Here is a 26,742-nt window from a genome sequence, read left to right as displayed (position 1 = left end):
GTAGAACACAGGCATTTACAAAAATATTTACTCTAGTCTTCCAAATAGTCTCATACTGGCCTTGATTACTACATCTTTATGTAGATGCTGAGGCTGACACTGAAACGTAAGATCAGCAAAAAATTTTTACATGAGTTCCATGATTTCCCAAGAGACAAAAAAAAAATTCTACAACCTGTTCTCAGGACCCTGCTCCTGTCCCACTTCACCCCTGGTACAAGACAGTGACATTAAAATAGATGTATGTTTGATTCGTCTGGTAGTTTTCTAAGGTGTAGGTTTTACAAAATACCATTAATGAATATTCTTCCTATGTCATTAAGAAATTTAAATTTTCCTCTCTCTATCTAAGCTGAGGAGACTTCAGTAGACTTAAACAGTTTTTGTAAGTTTAAGCTTGGATTCTATTTGGATAGTTATTAGAGACTTAAGTAAAAATTTTAAACGACCATGATAGTTAATTTAGAAAGCTGTCATATTTTACACAACCTTTTCAAGAAAATTCAGTGATTCTTAGCTTAAGGTTCCATAAAACAAAATTACACTAATTCCACTATAAAAGAACCCTACATATAATGATAATCTTTGAGCTAGAAGACTTAGGTTCAACATTTGGGAGTGTAATACTTTCAACTATTAATCAAGTTCTTATATTTAATCAATAATTTTAAAGAACTAATTGAATTAAAAAGAGATCATTCATGAAGCCATTGTGTAACATGATGCAAAAGTCCTACAGATCCCTTTGTTTCTCTTCAGGCACCACTTATCCCAATCCCCCCGGCCCCCCAACCAGCCTCCCTGACATTCACCCACTGTAAATGCCCCGCCAACAGAGTCTTTGGACTCTGAACTGAAAGGGTGAGGCACCAATAGGAAAATTATGCTTTGGCAAGCAGGAAATTGGACAATTGTTTGAGCTTTCCTGAGGTAATGGTTTCTCCTTCAAATATTCTAATGGTTAAGAAAAGTCTAGGGAGCTGAATTAAAAGACAAGTGGAGTTTTGTTCACTGAACATAAACACTACCCTGAAATTGGTGGTTCCAATGGTTACATGATTATCCCACACTCCAACACCTTTTCTGTAGAATCTTGATTGCTATGAGGAAAATGTAAGATATTAAGGTTGCTGTGGGGCTAGGGCAAGCCTTGAAGGCATTGTACAACTCATTACAATTTGGATTTAATTCCTACGTGTTTCTATAAAAGTACCTGGCATACAGTTGGAGCTCAGTAGTTTCTGAGCTCTGATGATGGACTGTTTAGAATCTCTGATTTAGCTCCATAAGGTTACAAGGAAACAAACATAAAAACACCCAACCAAATTCAGGCTAATTGTCGCCTTTGTGCATGGAATTATGGACACCTCGCAAACTATGAGGAGTTAAGTTCGAGTAGAACTGGGCATGGTAGAGCACACAAGTCCATAAGAACTCTATTTATCAGACAGCTTCCTTCTATTATGATTTCATCATGATGTGATTATGGGATTTTTAGCCATAAGTAATTTTTTTGAAGATAAAGTGATCCATTGTCTCTGCTGCTCTTCAAGCATTTCCGCCAGGCATTTAATCAAGACAGGATCCACCTTAGAATCAAATTTATTAGCAAACCAGTGCCCGTCGTTTATGAGCCACCTTAATTCTGCCGCCCCAAAGATACACACACTTCGAAGGTGGGAGCCCGTACATCGCGGATACAAGACGCCTTCATGATAGTTCCATTTGACAAGGCGGGTCTTACTCTGTAAGTCAGACACATCCTGGGCTGACCTAGAAATCTCCCCAGGTACTCCTGGTACCCGAATTAAGGTAGCCCAAAAATGTTCATCCGGCGAGTACGTATCTTCAGACCAGGCAAAAAAGTCTTTAACGAGGGAGTTGTTGAAAATGGATTTCACAAATGCCCGACTTAAAACAAAATAAGCGCTGCCAACAAATATCTCAATGTTATGTGGGGGGGCTTCCTTGGAGACGTTTGTCCTTACTGGTAGCTTCACATATTCATAAGGCACCTGTCTGAGTTCATGGTGATAAGTGAATCTTTCCATTTTACTATTTGGGGGTTTCACGGTTTCTAACATATTTGCTCCGTTGAGTTTCTTCAACTCTGACACCAATTCAAAATTTGACTTCAAAGGAAAATCTTGCCCACACAGATTGATAATGTATTTCCACCGAACTGAGGATTTGAGGAGGTCTGACAAGCAATTCAGATCCGCCTGGAGTCTGGAAATATGTGCGTATTGCACTGTCTCTAATTTGGAGGCAATGAAAACATTGGAAAAGCACTTGGCTAAATTGTTCATGGCAACTTTGAAGACATCAGGCGACTTATGGTCATAGTGGATGCAGTAAATATTGTGTTGGTGGTATATAGCATGGAGTAGCCTTTCAACCATAATGGCGTCTTTATGAACGACCAAAGAGTAAGCTATTGGGAAGCTCTTCTCCTCCCTTGAAACGGGCTTTTGATGGTACCTTCGGAGGGTCTGATAAACGTCACAGTCACTGGTTATTGCCACGACGTCCTCATCATCCAAGTCAATGATGTCTCTCCTTCTTATTTCCAGACTCTTGCCGATTTCCAAAGGTGCCTGTTCATAGACCCCTGAGCAGTTCACGTCATACCTGACTTCATTCTTCACATTGGTGTACCTGTTTCTTACAAAAGGCGAGGTACTCAGGAAGGACTCCACCAAGTAAACACCTCTTTGAGGGAAAAAGAGGCTTTTCACATTTAGAAGCTTCAACAGGGAGAACAGCCACAGAGTTACAAATAAGATGAAAACCTTCTGCTGTGCTGGGTATTTAAAACAACATTTGAACGTCTTCATTCTGTAAGAGGAAAAAGAAGTAATTCAGTTGAAATACGAGAAAGAGAACTAAGAGAAAATTAGTTCAGTTCAATCAAAATTCACTGGGTAGTACCTTTCACATGCCAGGCAGAATGCTGGGCCCCAGGGTAAATAAGACAAGGTTCTCACCGTTATGAGAATCCAGAAAAAAAAATGAATGAGAATATACAGAATGGTAGTATTTTGTGGTATTCTGTGTTAACTATATCTGAATTGTGAGAGATGTTGGTTACCAAACAGAATGGCCAATTACGTAAACTCCTAAAATATGGGTACTGTGTAACTTTTATTGTCTGCATTTCTGCTTAGCATATTTGGGGAGAGATTACTCTGGTTTGGGCAGAACTGGTCTACACAGTTAGATGTCATTTAGGGGTCAGAGGAGATGCGAATGCCCCACCTGAGCCTAAAAGGGGCATCCATGGTGAGTGTCCCTTCAGATCCTTATGAGATTTAGATCTGAAGTCAGATGGGGAAAGCCCATTGCTAGAGACTGAATCTTTATGTCTCTCCCAGATTCACATTATGAAACCTAAGCCCTGGGGTGATGGCTTTACGAGGCGGAGGCTTTGGGAGGTGGTTAGATCATGGGGGTGGGGCCCTGGTTGATGGGAGTAGTGCCTTTGTAAGAAAAGACCCCAGAGAGCTCCCTTTTCCCTTTCACCACGTGAAATATGGATTAATTACATCCACACCATAGTGAAAAAGTCTGAGACAAGTCTGCATCTGCCCTGGTGAGATGATTCCCATATACACAGTGAAAGGGAAATGAGCAAAATGTGTAGCTGTGTACAGCGTGCTCACATGTGTGTCCAAAAAAAAAAAAAAAAAAAAAAGATACAAATAACATCTACACCCAAAGAGCACATGTAGTGGGAAAGCAGCTGCAGACAACGTGTAAACAAAAGGGCTTGGCTGTGTTCTAATAAAACTTTATTTACGGAAAGGCAGGTGGCTGGCTATTTCCAGAGGGATACTGTATAGACACGACACCAGGAAGAGGAGCTGCTTTGCAGGGCGGGATGGGACAGGATGGGGGATTAGCAGCCTGGGTAGGAAGGAGATTTATTAATCACCAAATATCCTTCTGTATTTGATTTTTTAAAAATGATTATATGTTTTTCAGATAAAAAATAGGCTAATCGAACAGAGGCACAGATGAATTTATTTTGGAAGCAGCAGGAAGGAGAAATCAGAGAGCAGCATCCCAAGGTCTGAGGACAGGAGGGCCAGCTGGGTTCATAGGGCTGTTTCAAAAAAGTTCAAATCCTGAGACCTGGGGAGGTCTAAGGAGCCCACGTGCAATTTCTTAATGATGAGGGAACAGAAGGCTGGCTGAGGACAAAGCAAAAGTTGACACCCTGCAACCTTCCCCCACCCCCACTCCTGGGTGGGACAGATGGGACAGTCTTTAGGAATCTCCCAACTATCTTAATGTTAATACCTTGCTAGAGGGGAAAACCTTGTCAATGGCAAGGCCTCAAGGCCTCCGGTATCTTGTAGGTCCTCTTTAGCACCTGAAAGTTCTTTTGAAACCTCCCTTTTTTCTTACCTCCCCCAACCCCATAGTACATAACCTTCCACCCCTCACAACCCGGGGCAGCAGCTCTTTCTGCCCACGGGTCGTGTCCCCATGCTTTAATAAACCACCACTTTGCACCAAAGATGTCTCAAGAATTCTTTCTTGGTCATCAGCTCCGGACTCCACCCCACTGAACCTCACTTACATTCTAAAACTTCATCATTAACACATATCAGTAAATTTTACATGAGGACATAATTATTGCTCCCAATTTCCTTAGAATTAACAAGCCATTTGAACCTGATTAATTTTTGCATATTTCTTTACGGGTTAATTGAACTAGCTCTCCTGGGAAGGGCAGGGCCTCGTTCACCTTTACTGGAAAGACTTTTTTAAAAGAACAACACCTAAAAAAAAATAATAATAATAAAAAAAAATAAAGAACAACACCTTACTGACAACAAACTGTCCTCCCCAATCCCATCACAGTCTCTCCCGGGTGGGTTTCCCTGGGGTCCTGTTTCTCAACTGATCTTCTCACACACTCTGTCCCTAGCTCTCTGGACTGTGACACGTGGCTGACACCTTTGTCTCCAGCCTCACTTGCTGCCCAGGCTTCTGACATGAACGTCCAGTTGCGTGATGGACATCTCCACATCTCCACCAGATATCCCGCAGGCACCCTACCTCCAATGAGTCCCAGACTGAACCTGACAACTCCTCTCCTGTGTTTTTGTGTCAGTGTATGGTGAGACCAACCACTCAATAACCCAAGCTTGACATGAGAGAGCCAGAATCTGACTCTTCCATTTCCCTCACACCCACATTATCAGATCATCTCATAAAGACCATCCCTTCTTCAACAGCATTAACTGATCAGCATCCAGGGAATCCCAGCCAGGCTTGTGGCCCAGGGTCTCAGCTTTCTGCTCCTCCGAAGCAAACTGAAGTGGGTTCCATACACTCAGGCTCAAGCCCAAGGTCCCTACCAGTTGTTACAGAGCATGGGAGAATGGATTCCGGACACAAAGGGCCACACAAACTGCAACCCTGGAAGCTTGAGCATGCACTCAGAGGTATGTGTTGTGATAAAATTTGACTTACAAGATTCATCAATCCCAAATCAACCTATCTCATCATTGTCCTAATGCATGGTAAGTAGGCATACATAGGAAGGAGCTTACATAAATGGTTAGGATTAGAATGAATCCTACCCAAAGTAAATTTTTGCTTTTTTGTTTCTCCCTTTATTGGTCTATGGGCTCTCTACTTAGCGTCCATTACTAGTTCCCCCTGATACACAGTGGTAAAATGAAAATATCCCTCCCTCTCTTCTTTCTTTCCTCCCTCCCTTCCTCCCTAAGATTGTATTTATTTATTTGAGAGAGAGAGAGAGAGAGAGAGAGAGAGAATGAGTGGATAGGAGAGGGAGAAGCAGACTCCTCGCTGAGCTGAGCAGGGAGTCTGATGGCGGGACTTGATCCGGGGCCTCCAGGATCATGACCTGAACCAAAGGCAGACACCCAACCAACTGGGCTACCCAGATGCCCCAATCCCCTTAAATTTCTAGAGAGGCTTTCAAAGATTTCCAGAGTTGTGGTGTTTATGATGTACCATTTAACTATCATCTTCACATGTACATAAAAAGGCAAAGGCTGGCTCCCTATCCTGTCGTCCATTTCCAAGGGCTCCTTGCACCCAAGCTTCCCCATCCTTCCTGAGAACCCCTGGAGCACACACTTCCTGATTCCAGTCTGGTGCCTAGAAAGCCTGATTCGAGCTAGAGGGCATGGCTGCCTGCCCACAGAGAGAAGGTGACTGGGCACTGGTGGCAGGGGCGCTGTGAGAAGTCCTGTGGGATCTGGCTCTGGGTCGCATGTCTGAGCTTCACCAGCCAGGGATGAGAGGTGATTTTAAAGCAACGAGGGGAGGGAACTGGGACAGCCCAGGCATCTGGCTCTTGGATTCTTCTTCTCTTTTCCTACTCTGGGAATCTTTAAGGAGGAGAGCTCCTTACAGATCAGCCCTAGACATCAGGGGAACCAAGCAGCCCCCCAATACTACCCTGTCCCAAGTCATCAGGGGAGGTGTAAGCCCTTTGGTGTGAAAGAACTTTTGTCAAATCCTGAAAGGGACTGTGGGCTTCTTCCCGGCTTTGGTGAGAATCTCTAAGGGCACGAAAGCCTCAGGAAGTGAGAAACCACAGTTTCCAACCGTGGCTCTGCTTTCCTCTGGAGAGAATCTGTGTGTGATACCCATGGGGAGTCACAGAGGATACAGGTGGGCCGTGGGCAGGCACCTGCCCAGTGTGGCACCTGCCTCACCTCCCTGCCACCTGCAGCCTGAACTCAGGACTCCCCATGATGGGAATGAGCTCCTGAGGTCTGAGCAGACCTTGCTGGGGTCAGGCTGCAGTCCTTTGGGCCACATGGCTCCTAGGAGACGAGTGTAGCAACGCCACCTTCTGCAAACACCCAATGCCGGCTGCTTCCTTCTTCAGGCCCCAGGAGCAGGAAGCAGGCAGGCATTTTGCTGCCAGGAAGTAGTCTGATAATTACATTACAAATAAGTGCCCACCCACAGGAGAAGGGGTACTTCACCCTCCACCTGCCCAGACAAATAAGGAGCCCGGTCCACTGCGGAGTTTACTGCCACCCACGGGAACACGAGTCCCTAGGGAGGAAGACACGACTGAGAAGGACGTGATAACACGGCTGGATCTCTACAGTTCAGCCGAAATAAGGTCTGTTTGGATAATTCAATAAAAAACCAACCAAGACACTAAATGAGGCCTTTTCCACAAACCCTGTTCTTTACCCCGCCTTTCCAGGCACTGTTTACAGCCTTAAGAGAAACAGCAGGCACACAAAAGGTACACCCAGCTAAGTGATGATAATTGTAGTTAGGGCTAAGTGGCCACAACCATTAGCAGCTCTTCCTCGAACTCTCCTTCAGTCAGCAATCTCAAAACCCAGGACTGCCAAATAGCGCATGCTTGCCTTCCCGAGGGAGGAGGGAGAATGGAAAATCAGGACACGGAGGAGGAGGTGGCTGAGGACCAAAGCACTGACTCTGGTTTAGCTTAGGGACCAGGAATGAAGGATCTACCATCCGTATTTGCAGAATAGGTGTTCTCTGCTCCCTCCACTCCCCTGCCTCTCTTGCTCCCTCCCTGCAACACCCGCACTCCTCTCCAGTAACTCAGATGGGGAGGGCGGCAGGTGAGAGAGATAGTACGGGGTTGGGGAGAGCCTTCAGGATATTTAACCTCTGAAGCCCAGTTTTCTTGTCTCCAAATGGGAATGAGAAATCCCCTCGAGCTGCTGCAAGGGCACAGGAGCCCCTGCATGTGAATGGGGTCACCCCACAGAGAGGCACAGTGTACCTGACACCTGTGCCCATCTTGCCTGGCTCCAAACCTGGGGGTTTCTAGTACATTACACAGGATGCGCTGACAGGTAGACAATGTTAAGGAAATGACTGACCCCTTTTCTGACCAACACAGGAGGTGGAAAGGACACCAGGGGAGCAGCGGAGAGCTAAGACCTTGCTTGGGGGCTGCACCAGAGAGGCGGATGCCACATGGGTGCCACAGTACACGTCCCCTGCTCCAGCCACACAGCTGGGGCTTCTGCTCAGAGGAGGCCCTCCACTCATCTCAGAAATAGCCTATGGAGCACCTGCACCCTGGACAAGTTGCTCAAACTCCCCCATCTCTGCGTCCATATCAGTATAAGTCTGCTAATCACAGCAGCCACTATGGGGCTCTGGAGGTTAAATGGGGTAAGGCATGCAAAGTGCTTTAGCACAGTCCTAACACGGACTGCATGGCCAGTACTGGCCGTGGCTTCATCTTCATCATCATCTTCACCTGCATCACAGTCACCTGAGCGACAAGCTACCCCCCTCCTCCTTTTCATTGACTTCCCTAAAGATCCCGCCCACACCTCTGGTTTACCATCCTGTCTTTTTAATCTATCTTCCATTTTCCCATTCTGACATAAATTCAGTGTTTTAGAATGGATGCCTGAATGCTTCTAGGTACTCTTTATCAAATTAATGTCAGCATTATTATGAACGTAGAGTCCCCAAAGAGTCCTTACATGGGGCAACGTTCTAGATCCTCTGCATGTGTGCAGCCCCCTCAGAGGATCGATGCGGTGAGCACGACCTTCATCCGTCTTTTACAAGACAGGAAACTAAAACCCGTGGGGACTGAGAAATGACCCAAGGTTATACGGAGCTAGGATCCCCATCAGTTGAAACTTGAACCCAGAGAATTGTGTTCCAGGGATGCATTCTTAAACCTCTAGGTAATACTAATACTGTCTCTCGGAACGTAACATTTTCCACAACGGTTTTAGTCCTTGAATAAAATTTCTCATTACTATGTCTTACCTGACCGTCCCAAAGCTAAAACAGGAAATGGACATCAAATCACCTCACCCTGAGACCCTCCACCCAGTTTAAGGGATTCTGTACATGGAGAATTAGCCTGGAGCCTTGCTGGGGGAGGCACACACTCTGTTCCTGCGGTCAGAGGCTGGGGCAATCCAGGAGACCAGTCAACCTTCCGGCCATGGAACCCATCGAAGGAAAAGCAAGCTAGCTCATTTGACGAATTCTTGTCTTATAGCCCATCACTGACGACTTACTTGTTCTGGTTGTGACCAGTCACACAGTTGGGGTTCTCTGAGAATAACTAACTAACTAGTTTAGCAAACTTGCTGGGCAAAATTTCCCTCTGCATGAAGAATATCCCCCCCTGTGAGGAACCTTTAACGTCTTAAACTTGGTATCGTCACATGTTAGTGTGAAAAATGGGATTTCAAGAGTTGATTGATTTAGAAATGTCAGGATTTTGTTTGTTCCTAAAGTTTTACAAAGAAGAATCATCATTTAAGAACATTAATATAAGGATGAACTCACTAAAAATAAATAAATAAATAAATAAATAAATAAATTCCTGATCTAGCTGAGTAAGCTAAGGTCCTTCTTCCACAGTGTCTTGATTTCATTAAGGTCATTGGTTTTGCCCTGGATAACAGGCTCATCATCAAACCGAGAGAAAGTTTTGGAGAAGACCATCAGTGGGAGGATGACTCACCTAAGATGCATTTCTTTAACACCCCACAGCTCCTGCAGAGACAGTAAAGGAGCAGAAAGGCAAGGTTCTTGCCCAGCTGACCTAACATTCTCATTGTTCTAGAGGGAAGACCGCAAAGGCAAGTAATGATCAGACTGTGAGTAGGTAAACAGTAACCACGAAAAACACAAGAATGGCGTGACTCCGGCCAAAATACGATACAACTAGAGGACAAATCCTCAAATAATAAGAGATTATAGGCTCCAAAGGAAAAAGAAAGTGTTTTTCTGTTCTGTTTATAAAAGTAAACACTTTCATTAAAAAAAAAAAAAAAGAGAGAAAGACAAGTCTAAAGAAAAAAATAAAGCTCACCAGTAATCCAACCGCCTGCCAAAAGCATTCTGTTGGCCAGGATGTCCTTCCAGACTATTTTCAGTAAAGACACTGCTGTGGGCTTGCTTTTTAACCAGGAGTCTCGCTATTTAGGTATTGTCTTACCTGTTTCTTGCATTTCACAATACACTGTGAATTAAGTCCTATTCTAAACTGTGTCCGTAAATTGTTAGAAACTAAACCACTTCTGAGGTCAACATACTCTTCTATGGGGAAAAAAAAATTTTCAATAATAGAATTTACTTTTCTGGGCCTTCTTCACCAAAGCTTAAATTATCACATAATTCCTGCAGAAACCTAGAAGCAAAATCCTAAAACTGACAAGGACTTTAACGGTAATGGAGTTCAACTTCCTCCTTCTCTAGATGAGAAAACAGAGTCCCAAACACCATTTTTTTTTTTTTGTAGCAATCATTTAACACTGTTTCATTCTTGGGACGCCAGGAATGTGTTTATTCTGTTATGTACATGTTTGTACATCCAACTGCTCCCCCTCGAGGGCCTGGACTGAGCGAGGACTTCCGTTGCCCAGGATCTAGAGCCCTCATGGTGGTATTCTGTCCAGCCTGGCTCGGCTCCCTCAACTCAGACCGTTCAGGTCAAAGTCAATAAAAATCATCACGTTCCCAGATTCAATGGACCCAGACCTGTCATTTCCTAACGGTCTATCCTGAGCACTATTTGTGTTACTTATTCCACTCGATAAACCTACTAGGTTTATTATCCCTAGCACTCATTCTTTATCCCCCCATCACTGTCCTCATTTTTCAGATTAGGACATTGAGACACTGTGAGTAAATAGCTAGTATAGGGAGGACAGGATTTTCAACTCTGGCCCAAATTTCAGAGCCTACGGTATTAACCACAATGCCAGGGCGCCTCTCCAATCTCTTGGCAGGAGTAGAACCCTGTTGGTTCTACATTGAAAATGTGTTTTGAATCCACCTACCACCACATCCATGCTATTCCACAGGAACCACCAAAGGCCAAGCCACCATCAACTCTTTGCCTCTAAAGGAAATAACTTCCTCACTAGACTCCCTTTCGTCCCTCTAATCCATTCTCTGTAATATAGCCAAAAGAATCATTTAAACACATAAATCAGACTGCTCTCCCTCCCTAGTACTACTCCCTCCACTTAAAACCCCTCACTGGGGTTTTACTGCACTTGGAATAAAGCCAGAAATCCTTTCCATGGCCACAAGGCCCAGCCAGTTCCTGTCCATACCTTCCTCTCTAACTGCATCTTATTCTGCTCTTCTTGCTCATACACTCTAAGCAACAGCTGCCTTCTCGAAGTTTCTAGAATGCCAGTCCCTTTCCTGCCTAAGGACCCTTGCACTTGCTGTCCCCATGTTCAGACCATTTTTCTCTGGATCCTGGGGTTACTGGTCCCTCACCGTCCTTCAAGCTGTAGGAGAAATGTCCTTTCCTCCGGTCCTCTCTGATCACCCTTCTCTAGTCTTTTTCCTGACTGTTGAACTCCTTGTTTTCTTTCAAGCACTCATCACAGCAGCAGTAACTGTGTTCGCTTGTTTATTTCTGTCTCCCTGACAAGCCTTGTTCTTGTTCTAGGTCCAGATCCAGGTAATACCTAACTGGCACAGGGTAGTCATTCAATGGGACAAAATCAGAAGACCTAAGTTCTGGTCTGGGCTGTGCCATCAAAAACTCAAGTCAGGGCGCCTGGGTGGCTCTGCTGGTTGAGTGTCTGACTCTTGATTTTGGCTCAAATCATGCTCTTGGAGGTGTGGGCTCGAGCCCCTCATGGGGTTCTGTGCTCAGCATGGAGCCTGCTTGTCGCTCTCCCCGCTCACGTATGCGCTCTCTGTCTCTTTCTCTCTCTCAAATAAATAAATAAATAAAACCTTAACAACAAACAACTCAAGTCATCCTGGCAAGTCATTTAATCTTGGGCACATCCTTACTTCCCATGTGTTACATGGAATAATGTTTTGCTATCCGGCAATGCGATCATGAAGGTCACAGGCATGGACCTCTCTGCTCAGGCAGAGGACGGCAACCAGAGGAAATGGTTTCTTGGGAAAATTGGGAAAGGCTCCATATGTTGCAGTTTGGTTTTCTTTTTCTGAAATAGCACATGCATTGTTTCCTGCATTCTGACATTCTAATTTTTTTTTTCTCACTCCCTGACGACATTCTTTTTTGCTAATGTCTGGTGCAAATATCGTTCCGGGGGACGTACACCCGTCTTGGATTTTGAAAGACAGGAGGATAGTTACTCTAATCAGTAGAAGTTGTTATTGTTGTTGTTGTTGTTGTTGTTGTTGTTTTCCCTCCATCTGCTCAAAATCATTTGAAAGACTGATAACCAAAGAATTCCTTTCAAAGCAACCAGTTCTGGGCAGTTATCATCGGCTAACCAGCTCCTGTAAACTCCATGCATGGCAGAAGCTGTATTAGTTCCCCTCGGTTCAGTATCTTTATGGGCAATTCTCCAGACAGACAGTGCAAGACTGCAGTAACGCGTTAGAGCATCCCTAAGGAACATGTCCCATGCAGAGCAGGACTGAGGATGCCACAGCAGTGTGACACACAAAACATACCTTCAAATAGGGCCTCTGCCCGCGCTCAGTCGTGCTCAGTTGCTCAGACTGTCAAGCTAACACCGTCTGGGTGCAGGAAAGCGGACCCTCCTCATCCGAGGGGAGGTGGATGGAGGCACCTGCAGAACTTGTCACAGCTGAGAGCTTCGGTCTACAAGTAGGAACGCTACGGTCACCACCTTCGAGACTAAAGGTCTAAATGCAAAAGGTGGGCATAAACATCAGGGTGTCAACCACTGTTAATTCTTTCAACTAGTAACTTCACCGGAGTTTCTTTGTTTCGGGGAGATTTATGGGGGTCATTTAAAGTCATAGGAGAAACGAGCAATCCATACCAGGCTGTATTTACCAGATGGCGGTCCCCCAAGGTCATCAGAAATCTGGGCTGCAGCAATGGAGAAGAAAAAAAAAGTGCAGAATTCAGGCAAGTTTTTATAGTCACAAAAACTGGGAGGTGGCCAACTTGGTTCTGGCTTTGGTACATCTGGTCCACAGGGCAAACAAACATCAAAAGCGGATTCTGTATCCTGCTGGGCAAAACTACTGGGGTAAGTCTTTAGCAGGAAGTCTAAAGGGCCATAAATGATACTACCGAATGAAGTTTCTATTTTGTAATGATTTGTGACCCTCATTATGTTGCAAGACGTTGAGAGTTTTTTCTGTAGAAAAAACCAAAAATATAAAAAGGGTGGGATTTCAAAATATCTACACCCTTAAATTTTAGCTTCGATGGAAATGGCTTAAATAAAATGCTTCCTCCTTTTTAGATAGAAAATATTACCCAAAAGAAGTTAATTAATGGATCTGACCTCTGCCTCTCAAGCTTTATGAACAGCAATATTACATTCCTTTCTTAGTTTCTTCTCTTCTCTGCCTTCCACATTTAGCCGGGCACAATACAGAGCCAAATATATTTTTTATGTTCTAAATGTAAAATGTGGGTTGAAAATATCTTGGCTTCTTTTTCTACAAGGAAGAAAAACTGAACCGAAAAACATTTGTGTCTTTCTTTAAAATGTATGCTAGAAAGAGAAAAAAAAAAACTTTCCTCACCCAAGGTAGGCATGTAATTTCACCCCCCAGAAATTTCTAGAAGCACTTATTTGGTTTATGGCTACCTCCATATTTTATACTGTCCAGAATTAATTCCTCAAAGGTTAGGTAGCAGCCGATGAGGTATAGTAACTCTGATTTGCATGTGTGCACTTAAAGTAGAATCTTTAATGCCTATAACCACATCACAGAGGCAGCATGGGGATAAACAGATGTGAATGAAGGATACGGATGGCAGAAGTGGCTAAAGGCCAGGCCACATTCTCTGTGAATGGATTAGACACACTCAGTTTTAAATAATCAGAAAAGCGTCTTTGTGTGTTTTCTATGTTTTGCTGATGTGGTGGGGAGCTGAGCTGGAGACTTCAATATGCTTTGGGACTCCACTCAAAAATCCAAGACCAGCTACCCTGGTGTGACTTTATCATTTCATAAAGATCTGTGCTTCCTGATTGAAAATGTATGTACATTGTGTGTGTATAGACACCACAAAGTTAAGACCTAGGAATTTAAAATTAAGATAAGGGGATGGAACAAATATAGTCTGCAGTGCTTGAAAAAAGTTCTGACCAAAGAGGAATTTCCAAAAGCAGGGATTTCATGTGAAATGTCTGCAGAAGTCCAATCTAGAAATGACTCCTGGAAGCTCTCCAGTTGGCATCTCCTACAAGGATGCGTGCTAGCAACGGTTTTAATTAAGATAACATGTCTTAACATACAGGTTTATATTTGAAGTTAATACCATGAAAAAGTAAAAGATTGTTTAGTTCAGAACAGTCTAAGCAAACATACACACCCAACTGTATAGAATGCAAAAACAAGAAACAGACTCCTCAGATTTCCACGTGGATTATAAAGTGACATTCATTAAACTGGTCTGATATGGGTGCCAGAACAGAAAACAGCTCAGGGAGATGAACTCGGAAACAGACCCGGCAGGTAAGGATGTTGTCTACGGATCTGGTAGAGATGGTCAGTTGCACTCCAACATCCATCCTCCCTTCCTTTTTTTTTTTTTTTTCAAGATTTTATTTATTTATTTGACAGACAGAGATCACAAATAGGCAGAGAGGCAGGCAGAGAGAGAGAGGGGGAAGCAGACTCCCTGCTGAGCAGAGAGCCTGATGCAGGGCTCAATCCCAGGACTCTGGGATCATGACCAGAGCCGGACCGAAGGCAGAGGCTTTAACCCACTGAGCCACCCAGGCGCCCCCCTCCCTCCTTTCTTTACTGAGGACCCCAACATCGTTGCTGGCAGAGATGTACCCTCCACATAGCCTTTCCCTTCAGCCTCCAATGTAGAGGAATGGTTAATGCAGGATACTGTATGGTATCTGGAACATTCTTTACAGGAGCCTGATTCAGGGGGAGGTATGCCATTTTGTGCTTTTTCCCCTTTGTTCACTTTTCTGCATGGAACTCTGACGTGATGGCTAGAGTTAGAGTAGCCATTTTGGGGCCATGAAGAAAAGGCCAAGGAGTCTCAGAGCCCTCAGCCCCGAAATCCTCAAACCACTGAACCAGCAGCAGGAAACATCCACTCTGCCTTCTTGTTACATGAGAAAAATAAGCCCTTGTATGTCGAAGGAACTTTGCAAAGATGCACTTTGAATGATGACCATAAGAAAATGGCAACGCTCAACATACAGACACAAACACACAAGTAAGATGAAGCTTACATTTAACTAGGTTACAACAACTAGGTACAACTACTGTACAACAGTACAATCCTGTAGATGGTCAAGTGTGAAATGCTAGGTCTCAGGTGATGTGACCTTCTCAACTGTGTTCAGAGGCAGATGTGGACTTCGGGTAAACATTTGAGCAGAACAGACTCCCTGATTTACCAAATGAACTCTGATACTGGCACCCACATGCTCGCCCCACATCAGGTAGGCACCACTCAGCTCTTAGCAAACCTCTGCTTTGCAGGGTTCTAGCCACAAGCAGGGCGGTGGGCCCCATGATCGCTGAAAGTCACCTTGCAGGCAGGCTGCCTTCTGGTAAGCTTATGCATTCACAAGCTTGTTATCTATTAAGGAAGGTATCAGTACCACGTAGGGTGACCATGTTGCGTCATGCTGAGCCCCTTTTTCCCTCCCTCACCTGCCTGACCTCATTCCTCTCTTCCCTGCCTCTCCTGAGCCCCTGCATCTCACCCTCCTGCTTCCCACCTCTGTGAACAATGTAACTGGTTTGGCAAAAGCAGTTAAAGCCAGTGGTTCTGAATTTAAGTCCTGACTTCACCGAGAAGCTGTCGCCAGCCTAATGAGTCTTCTGCCTCCTTCCCTGAGAAGGTGGGCCAGGGTGCTAACTCACACAGATGCTGGGATGACTGACTGAGCACGCGCACTGAGCATTCCGACAGGAAAAGCAGACAGGCATATACACCGCACAGCAGTAAGGGGTCAGAAACATTTACACGTGCAACGGCTGTAGGAGGAGCACCGACGATCAGAGGCCAGGGGCTGTTCTGCAAGCAAGGACTGGGCTTCACCCCCAACCTTCCACCAGCACTCCTGTACCCAGAGACCACCTCTGAGAAGCAATGGCCAGGGGTATCCACGGGGCCAGATGGCTCAGAAGCCATACCAAAGGTTTCCACAAGGGGAAATCAGTCTGTGACCACTGTAATATTCTTACAACTTTTCTGTAGGCTTGAAATTTTTCAAAAAGGTTCCCCCCACCCTTTTTAAGTGGGAATCATAGGGGTAAACAGGACTGTGCAGGATTCAAAGCCTTCAGAAGTCCCTGCCTCCAATGGGATTCAGGCAACTCATTTTTAGTAGCATGATCTTAAACCTCTCTGTAATTCTGGTGCCACTGCTGTCTTCCTTCTGCAATTATAGGTTCCAAGTCTTCCGTGGTTCACTACTTTGCTATAAAAAATATCTTCTTTTGTTGTTCCATATTTGTGAGCTAGTTGATGATCATAAAAATATTCTTTCTTCTATTATTTTATTGTGGTTAAATATACTTAGCATAAAATTTACCATTTTGATTATTAGTGCTAAAAAAAAAAATCTCTGCTTCTTAGTTTGTCCTAGAAAAGCCATTCCATAAATGTTGGAGACGACCAGATGGAAGGATGGATGGGTGGATGGACGGACAGACAAGCAGATGAGTGGACGGATGGATGGAGAGGTAGATGGACATGGATGGATCCACGGTTAAAATTTCAGCCATTTTTAAGTTCTGTACCATTAGATATATTCACGCTGCTGTACAATCATCACCACATCCACCCACAGAACTTTTTCCTTTTCCCCAGCTGAAACTCAGTACCCGTCAAACACTAATTCCTTGTTTCCCCCTTTGGCAGCTCCGGGGAAACGTCCCTCTGCTTTCTTTTTATGTACTTGATTCCTCTAGGACCCTTGTATTGGAGGAATCATAGTATCTGTCCTTATTGTACTTAACATAATGTCTTCGAAGCTCATCTATGCTGCAGCGTGTGTCAAAAGTTTCTTCCTTTCAAGGCTGAATAATACTCAATTGTATGTACACACTGCACTTTGATCATGCGTTTGTCCATGGACACCTGAGTGGCTTCAGTCATTTTTTTTTTTTAAAGATTTTATTTATTTATTTGACAGACAGAGATCACAAGCAGGCAGAGAGACAGGAGAAAGAGAGAGGGAGAAGCAGGTTCCCCGCTGAGCAGAGAGCCTGATGCGGGGCTCGATCCCAGGACTCTGGGATCATAACCTGAACCCAAGGCAGAGGCTTTAACCCACTGAGCCACCCAGGCGCCCCCCAGTCTTTTGACTATTACGAATAACGTTGCTATAGACAAGGGAATACAAATACCTATTCATGTCCCCGTTTTTACTTATTTTGCACATGTTTTATATATACCTTCATCCTTATATCCTACTTCTATCCCCCTTCAGCTGGTTGCCCATCCACCCAGCCAATGTTTACTGCGTGCCCACCACGTGCCAGGGAGGGGCTGTGTTAGTATCTGGAGAGAGATGCCCAGAAACTGTCCTGCCTGGAGGAATCCAGAGAGAAGTAAATAGTGAGGTCCTAGGTAACCTGACAATACAACCCAAGAAATCCCAATTTTTTATACAATTTTATTGGATACAAATATTTCAGAAAAGGTAAGTCAGCAGCTAGCATGGAGAAATGGTTCTTGTACTAAGGGATTTTCTTGGCACAGTGGTGATTATACGTTCCTCCTTTTAAGGATCTCTTCCTGGTTCCACATGGTTCCTCATCCTTCAGCTCTGTAATCTCCATAATCTCCATAGAAGTGCCCCTCCCCCCCACCGCCCCTACCGATCTAGTCAATCTAGTCGATCTAGTCGTTGCAGCTTAACTGGTGTCTGCCTTGTGTGTAACTTCAGTTCTGTCTCCTGACCCATCTGCCACTACCTTGAGCTCTGGCCACCTGTGGGTAGGGCAGGGTGCTTGCTGGGAAGGCTAAAGGAAGGAAGAAAAGGGTGGAAGACCATGGCTGGCCAGAGCAAACCCCTCCTTGCTGCAGTCAGGTGGAATGTGCAGAGGGTGGTGGTGGTGAAGAAAGGACACAACTATGTAAATATTCCAAACATGCCACAGTGACGCAAAGGAGCAGAAGGAAGAGAAAGGAAGCTTGGCAAGCCCAGGAGCTATGGTAAGCCTAGTTCTTCCTGGTCGTGGGCACAAATGGCCACCCTCTGCTGCAGTCTGAATGAGCGGCTATCTGTCATGGGCTGTCTGGATTTGAAAAACGGCCAGGAGAAATAGCAAGGTTTGCAGAACCTTTAGAAATAGGTCCAACCTGTATCCAAGAGCAGACAGACTGATTGTCTAAGTCTGAACATAGACAGAAAGCTCTCCTCCAAAGGGTCGGGTGGCAGGGGTGGGGGGGGGTGGGGAGAAAAGCAACCAAAGAGCGAGAACTACACTATTCCTGGAGATTTACTTGAGGTAACAAAGAGCTCCCTTACCACCAGGCACTTTTTTTTTTTTTTTTTTTGGTTGCCCCAGTAAGGGAGAACGTCCCATCAAAAGGCGCTTGGCAGCATCTTGGAGGAGGAAAAGGGGGCTTAGATTTTATTGAGACTTTTGCAGTTTGGTTTGAGGCTAGTGTTTCAGTGCACGGGGGAGGGATGTGGGAGAGGGCTCCAACAGGACTGGATAAGGATCATGACTAAGATTCCAGGCACTTTTTCCGTGCTTGAGCAACCATGGCTAAAAGCATTCTTGCCATCAAGTTGTTTTGCTTTTTGCATTCTTAAACTTTTTTGGTGCAATTATCTAATTTTAATTAACTTAAGAATCTCCCTTAAGAATCATATGTGAACAAAATTCAACATTAAGGAAATTTTAAATAACCTGAATCTCTTGTCTAAAAGCGAGCTTTAGAGGCGCCTGGGTGGCTCAGTGGGTTAAAACCTCTGTCTTAGGCTCGGGTCATGGTCCCGGGGTCCTAGGGTCGAGCCCCGCATTGGGCTCTCTGCTCAGCAGGAAGCCTACTTCCTCCTCTCTCTCTCTGCCTGCCTCTCTGCCTACTTGTGATCTCTGTCTGTCAAATAAATAAATAAAATCTTTAAAAAAATAAAATAAAATAAATAAAAGTGAGTTTTAGCACAGAAGTCAGGCGGTCTAGAGCTCGGCGGTGGCAGTGAGGGTGGCATGCAGCACAGAGAAATGACAAGTCACAAGTATCACTTTCGATTACTTTGAAATTCCTGAATTCCTCTTAATCTGCCAATACATAAGCCGAAACTTACCTCTGTGTTACCTACATGAAAAACCCCTAAGCTGACAGTGTAAACAAAGCAGGGAGAGGGCAATCCTCATCAAGGATATGTAGTTCCTGACTGTGTGTTGGCAGGTGACTATACCGGATACTGGGCTGGGGGTGGTGGGTGCTTGCGGGTGGGGACACCGAGGCTGGAGTCTGAGAATATGGTCCTCATGGAGCAACTCCATGAGGAATGTTTCAGAGCAGCTATAATTTAAATGCAAACAATGATGGGGCCGATGACAATTCTTCGGATGTCAGCCGCACAAGGACTGCAAAAGATGCCAACTTTTTAAGCCTCATTAACTGTGAGGAAGGCCTCTAACAAAGATACTCACATCGTTATTAATTCCTCTGGCCAGGACATCAGCAGCCAAATCAGCAGAGGACACAAAGGTTCATAGGAAAGAGGGCAGAAAGAGGATCCAAACAGATTTAGACAAACTTGAATCAAGTACGATGCAATTTAATGCTGATTAATACAAAGACTAACATGTAGGGCCAAGAAATTAACTGCACTTGTACCAGATGGAGAAATGGAGTCTAACAGGAGTATTTGCAGGGAACAGTTCAGGGTTTGGCAGAATGTAAGCCTGGGAGGAGTCACAGTTTGTTGGATAGGAGACTGCCAAAAGATTTTTTTTTTTAAAGGCAACAAATGCAAAGCAAAACCCAAATCAGTGTGGTCCTGGACAGTATGAGAATCACAGAGCTGCAGAACATGAGGCCCAGAGCGCTCTTAGAAAGCATCTTCCGGACACCTGGGTGGCTCAGTCAGTTAAGCGTCTGCCTTCAGCTCAGGTCATGATCCCAGGGGTCTTGGGATCCAGCCCCGCATTGGGCTCCCTGCTCAGGGGGGAGCCTGCATCTCCCTCTCCCTCTGCCTGCTGCTACCCCCTGCTTGTACTCTCTCTCTCTGTCAAAGAAGTAAGTAAATAAAAATCTTGAAAAAAAGAAAGCATCTTCCACCGGGCTAGACCTTGGGACAGAGGAAGGGATGGGTTGGTGTCTGGGTACAACCCTCTACAAGGGTACCAACTGACAGAAGTGAAGCAGAAGTGACCACAGGAGGGAAATGGAAGGTCAAGACTGAAGAAGTAAGCATTCCAGAGGAATGAAAGCTGGCTCCAAATATTAAAACACAAGCTGTGGGGCCCCATCCCCAGAAGTTCCAATTCAAAAGATGTGAGTGGTCTTGGAATTTCCATGTCTAAGTTCGCAGGGGATGCCGGTATGGCCAGTCCAGGGACCACACTCTGAGAACAAGTGTTCTAAAAAAAAATTGTAATTCAGAAAAAAAAAAAATGTGTATTTCTGAGATTTTACTAAGATACCATGGCCATTCCCCGATAAGTCCAAATTAGGGAGAATTTACTGGTTTTAAAAGCCCACATATTTATTTTGAAAATTATGCTCTTTTTAAGATTTTATGTTGCTGAACACAAGTTCCACCTTTACTTCCGACCCTTAGTGTTTCTTATTAGTTCAGCTTCATAAAGCAAAATTTTGCTTCTGTTTCTGCTTTATATTCTAACATTTTATACGGCAGGCAGTCTCCCTCTGGTCTTCTTCCATGCCTCCTGTCCTGTGTATTATACTCAGCAGGTCAAGCTTCATTACATATTAAATGTGACCTGTTTTTATCAAATGGTATCTGGCTCCCACATCTTCTAAAATAGTAAATTTTTAAAAAAGATTTTATTTATTTATTTGACAGAGAGCGAGAGATCACAGGCAGAAAGGCAGGCAGAGAGAGAGGGGGAAGCAGGCTCCCTGCCTAGCAGAGAGCCCAATGTGGGGCTCAATCCCAGGACCCCGAGATCATGACCTGAGCCGAAGGCAGAGGCTTAACCCACTGAGCCACCCAGGTGCCCCTAAAATAGTAAATACTGATCCTGTCCTTTCCCCCAAGAGCCCACACTGAGCCCACCATGCCCAGGGGCCCATTAGGTTTCAACCCAGCTGCATTCAATTCCTGATTAATTTTATTTGATCTTATATACTTGAAGCTTTAGCCTTTCGATCCCAGTAGGAAAATTACCAGCATATGGGATGCAGATAAAATGACATGCAAAACAATGCAAATAAATACAAAACATACACCTCTAAATTGTTTGGGAAAAGTCTGTAAGCTAGGACATTGATATTATCTGCTTTGCTTCTCTATAGTCTGGTGAGCAGCGACCAGGTTCTTCTATTACCATTTATTTTCCCTGGCCCCCATTACCTGACACTTGTTAGCGTGCTACACAGAGGACGTGCTTCTGCCTGTAAGCCAGGCAAATGGGATCCAAGCCTTAACTTCGCCACTGTTTGGTTCTACAGCCTTGTACAAGTTCTCGAAGTTCTCTGGTTCTCAGATCCTACAGCTGGCAATGATGGAAGGGGCATGATCACAATAAAAATACCAGCACTAAGGCTTACAGAGCACCCACCAGGGGCCGGCACAGTGCACACATGCACACAGCGTGTCCACACTTTGCGTGCATGACGCACACACACTCCCCTCACAACAGCCCCGGACAGGGTACCATAAAGGCACCGTGCAGGTGTGGCGCTACTTCTGGGCCCAGGAAGCTCAGCCAAGGCCACACTCAAGGGAGGCAGTGGGACGGCCAAGTTTGGCTCCAGGGGCCCCTCTGCCTTGATGCTGCAGCTTTGTGGCACAATTCCCATCCGTGTTTTCCTAAACACGAAGTTTGCCTAGCCTACAAAGTAAAAATTTAAATTTCACGCTCATGTATGCTTCAAAATGTTGTTTCTGTAAGACGGTGTGATAGTTACAGGACTTTGATATCACAGTCCCAAACAGACTGTTTTTCCGGAAATGGACTCCAGACAGCCTTTCCTGCCCACTGGCTCCATCCCATTCACATATAAATTATGTGTGAGGCTCTCTCATCTTAAAAAAGCCATTCCGCTGTCCTGCCTCTCCCTTGAGGAGTGGCTTCCAAGAAGCTAAGCGTGGAGGCCACTGCCAGTGCTCGGCCCACACCACGCCCCACCCCACGCAGGGTGCTCACTCCCCGTGGGCTTTGGTAGAGACGTGCGGCCTGGCACTCACCCTTCCCCATGAAGGCAGGGGCTCTGTTCAGGCCTGCACCCCTGTCCCATCCACCCCAGGCTTTAAATAGTGCCCCAACACAGACACAATCAACCAAATCTATCTTTCCTCCAAACTCTATCCCTCCTCTAATGTTCCTTCTTTTGTAAATGGCAGCAACACCTGCTCAAACCTGGAGGGACTTGCCCTGCCCTGTCCTACACAAAAGTAGTCACCAAGTCACCCCAGGGTCTGCCTTGAGTCTGAGCACTTGCGTAACGCTACTGCCCCTGGCTCAGCCTAGCCCACCAGGCCTCTCACACCCTTGGAACAGCCCTGTTTACCTTTCGGGCACCTCAGATCCACTCTCACACAGCAACCTAGGTATTCTGAATGGAAATCTCACCAGGATACCCTCAGCGGTGAAACTGTCCAGAGGATGTATTCCACATTATCAGCCCCAAGGCATGGCATCATCTTTTCCAATGGACTTCTCCATTCCATGAACTCTCTGCTAGCTCTCCTCTGTCTTAGGGCACACCATTCCCTGGGGAGAGAATGCTCGCTTCTTCCTTCTCCTCCCTGCCCTTAGTGTAAGCCGCTCAGGCCTTCTGACCTTAAATCTCCCCAAGAAGGCCTCCTGTCTCTATCCCAGACTCAGCGCATCTGCGCTCCCACGGCACCCAGCACTAGCCTGACCCACAGTAAATGCTCAAAAAACCTGGACTGATAAATCTGGACGGATGAATTGACTTTTCAACCCTGCATTACATAATCTCACTATCTTGCTGTTTTCTTCCTGCTTCCCAAAGGAAGAAGGAAACTCTTTGAAGCAGACACAGTTACACTTCTGATAGTGGTGCCAAGATAAGCCCCAGGTCACCAACTCAAACTCCCCAACGCAGCTCCAGGAGTCAGTGATTCAAGAGAGAGATGGGGGAGAGAGGAAGCTGGGCACAGTCATGCATACTCTACTTGCTCACCTCCCCCCAGCCATGATCTGAGTTTGTTCAAAGGCAGATTGATAACTATTTACTGCTTGCCTGTCTTGAGAGTACTTTCTTAGCATGATGTCATCAAGTGCCAACTTTGACCTATTCCCCAATTATGCCATTCACCCCTACCTAACTCTGTCGTGATTATTCTGGCACTTAGCAAATTACTGTAAATTTTGGAATGAGTACAAGTACTAAACAGGAGGGGAACCCCCCCCCAATTCCCCTATCAGTTTTTCAGATTTACTACCATACAACCAATTCTTTGGCTATTGTTTATACGCTAATAAAAAAAGATAATCCAACAGCATCTTAATTAGTCATTTCTCAGACAGTACCAGATCCTTAGAAAGTGCAACACAGAAAATGTTCTTTGCAATAGTTAACTTATTTATTTTTTTTAAATATTTTTTTTAAAGATTTTTATTTATTTATTTGATAGAAAGATCACAAGCAGGCAGAGAGGCAGGCAGAGAGAGAGGAGGAAGCAGGCTCCCTGCTGAGCAGAGAGCCCGATGCGATGCGGGGCTCAATCCCAGGACCCTGAGATCATGACCTGAGCCGAAGGCAGAGGCTTAACCCACTGAGCCACCCAGGCGCCCCTAGTTAACTTATTTTTTTTAAGATTTTACTTCCTCAAGACACCGTCAAAAAAAGCTGTCAAAAGGGACACTGGGTTCTAGAATGCCTTAGGCTGATAAGTAATTTAATAATAAGGGCACGTTTTACACATGTAAGATCAAGAAGGGTGACTTCTATGCCTACCAAACTGCATGGATACTTAATATTATTCCTGATTCCCTTAGTATTCTAGTTTGTTGCTCTTCACTTTTACGGATGAGAAGAGGAAAGAATAAGGGCCTAAGGGCTAACACCACCTCTTCGCATGCCCAGTAAGGGGGGTAAAAGCCCAAGTTTCCCAGGCTACAACGACCCGGAAAACCTCCCAAAGACAGAAAATCCAGTTCTAAAACTTAAAGAGCAATACCCGTTCACTCGCCCTGTTCGCCTAAGATGGTAAACTGACTTGAGTGTCCAGACCTCTTGGCTCGGATCCCCGGAGGCTCCCAGCCTGCCGGACAGGCGCTGCCACCTCGCCGGCGGCGGGGGGGGGGGGGGGGACGTCCCGGTCAGCTCTGCGGCAGGAAAACTTGACCTTAAAAAAGCGCAGAAGCCCGTCCCTGGGAGGGCACCGCCGGGAGGTCCGCCCCGCAGCTTCGGAACCCCAAACTGGTAAGACCCGCCGCCAAGCACCTAGTCCTAACGGACAAGCCACTGGAGCAGCCCACTCCCGAGCTCCGCGTCTGCTCCCGCCCACTCACCTCCCGCCTACTCCGGGGGAGGATGCCCACGGCCCGGGTCTCCCGCAGCGTCGCTCGGCCCGAGGCTGGGGCGAAGCTGGCGGGCTAGTCGGGAAAAGCGGGCGTCGTGACCCTGCCTCTCGGCGCCCCTCACCTGAGCGGCTCTCCCTGGCGCCCCAGCCGGGAGGACCTAGATTGCGCGACCCCCGCCTCGGGAAAGGGCGCACGCCGGAGCCGCGTCCTCACCGCTCCGGGAGAGTCTGGGGAAACCCTGGTGCGCACACGCCGCGCGACTCCCGGCCGCCGCGCGGGTTCCCGAAGTTGCGGCGTCCGCTTGGCGCGCGGCGGGGTCGCCCACAGTAGCTCGGGGCTCCATATGCGCGCCGGCACTGGCAGGCGCGCAGCCAGGCTGGCGCTCAGCTCGGGATCCCGATGCGGCACCCCGGGGCCGACACCCCAGCTCCCACCCCCGAGAGCAACGCGGAGCCCAAGTTTTCCCCAGCGGGAAAGTGAAAGTCTCGAGGGGGTAAGGATCCCGGTGTCCCGGCCACCCCGCGCCTGGGATCCGAGCCCCGCACCCGCCATCGCGGGACAGCTCTGCACCCCGGCCCCGGGCGTTCCTCACTGGCCTCCGTGGCCAAGTCGACTTACGAAAGGAAGCAGGGGAGCCCCGAACGCGGGGTCCCCGCGGCTGCAGAGGCCACCCCGGCGGGGTCCGCGAGCTACGCTCCGGGATCCCGGCCTCTCTGCGGCGGCGGCGGCTCGCTTCTGCCTCCTCCCCTTTCGCCAACTCGGCGGCGCGCCCTGCTAGGGAGTTGCTCTCCTTCGGCCGGGGGTGGGAGCGCCGAGCGGCCCCCGTGACGTGGAGAAAGGAGGAGCGCCGTCGTCGCGCTCCTGCCGCGGGAGCTCCCCGCCCCTGCACTCCCGGGTCCCCGCTCCACGCTTGGGACAAAGTTCCGAGGCGCGCGCGGTGCGCTGCAGTCCGGCTGAGCCGCGCTGCTCTCCATCGCTGCTCTGGGTGTCACCCAGGTTCGGTTTCCTCCCCGCAGGAAACACACAAGATCCCGGGTCGGGAGAGCCAAGAGACTTGCCCGAAGTCGCTCAGAAGGCGGTGACAAAGCTAACTTACATCTGCGACTCCTTGCTTTTCCCCAAGGCTGTGCTCTGTGGGGCTCTGGCCCTGCAGGAATCGCCCCTGGCTCTCATTGGCGAGCCGGGGACAGTGTCCCACCAGCTTGGAGAAATATCTAGGAACAGCGTGGGAAGGTGGAGCTTTATGGCCAATAAATAGGGTACAAAGTTGTTTTTCAATCAGTGCCTACATGCCAAATAGACACTCTACGGCCTCTTCCTTACCCTAAAGCGGGGGTGAGGGCGGCAGCCTTGAGGGCGCAGGATCCAGTGCCAACCCTGCTCACTGAATAATTGAAAGCAAGCACAGACGCGCTTAACCGATTGGGCAGTATTGAAATACATCAATTTTGTGTTGTGGGCGCGATGCAGTCAGACTAGTCTGAGGACTCAGAGTGGGGGTCCTACAGATCAGCCCAGTCTACAGGCAAGATGGAGATCAAATGCTTGCCAGGAGGAAGCGAAAACAGAGTTTACTGAATAGCTGAGTACAGAGAAGAGCAGAGAGTGTCTGGGAGACTCCAAAAGGGGAATAAATCTAGTGGTTGTTTGGGTTTAGGGATTTCTATTGGAAAGGGGTGCAGGGTACCTGTTCCTTTAGTAATCCAGGATATGGTCCAGTGGAAGGTGAGTGACAGGTTATTAATAGGTGTTAATTTTATAAGTCATGGAAGGTACAGGGCGTTGATGCCAGCATCTTCCCAGGTTTGTTCAAAGCTAAAGCGGTTGGGATCTGGGTAGATGTCATCAGGTGTTTGAGGGCCCAGCGCAAAACTCAGAATGATTAACTTTTCCCCCTTGGAGTGGGAACATACTTCTCTGGTTTATTCAGACGCAAAAAATATAACATGAATAAGTGGGGCCTAGCAGGAAAACAGCAGAGATGGAACCCTTCTAAAAATGGAGTCTCTTCGGTTTTCCTGTTTCAGATACTTTATGAACTGTGCTGGCAGTTGCCATACTTCCGGAAGTCTCCTGCAGCACTCCTGTTTGTTTCTGGGCCAGAGGATCCTAGGCCCTGCCTTGTAGAACAGGAGGGGCACAAGGTAAGTTAAT

General features: G+C 46.6%; 1 protein-coding gene across 2 annotated transcripts; it reads right to left on the bottom strand.

The window, feature by feature from the left end:
• Positions 1 to 441: 441 nt before the first annotated feature.
• On the bottom strand, positions 442 to 25,370 carry GCNT4 (glucosaminyl (N-acetyl) transferase 4). 2 transcript variants are annotated; one of them, XM_032848348.1, is made up of 2 exons: positions 25,207 to 25,370; positions 442 to 2,838 (listed from the first exon to the last, which is right to left on the bottom strand). In XM_032848348.1, exon 2 carries the CDS (start codon positions 2,835 to 2,837, stop codon positions 1,473 to 1,475), a length of 1,365 nt encoding a protein of 454 aa, XP_032704239.1. In that variant the 5' UTR covers position 2,838; positions 25,207 to 25,370; the 3' UTR covers positions 442 to 1,472. The 2 variants fall into 2 exon arrangements, with proteins under 2 accessions (XP_032704239.1, XP_032704248.1); XM_032848357.1 differs by lacking the exon at positions 25,207 to 25,370 and adding an exon at positions 24,710 to 24,925.
• Positions 25,371 to 26,742: the final 1,372 nt, after the last annotated feature.

This window comes from Lontra canadensis, unplaced genomic scaffold (genome assembly GCF_010015895.1).
Source record: "Lontra canadensis isolate GAN:19392208 unplaced genomic scaffold, GSC_riverotter_1.0 scaffold4, whole genome shotgun sequence".
NCBI lineage: Eukaryota > Metazoa > Chordata > Mammalia > Carnivora > Mustelidae > Lontra > Lontra canadensis.
The sequence above is the reverse complement of the archived record's forward strand: the minus strand, read 5'-3'. Positions and strand labels throughout refer to the sequence as shown.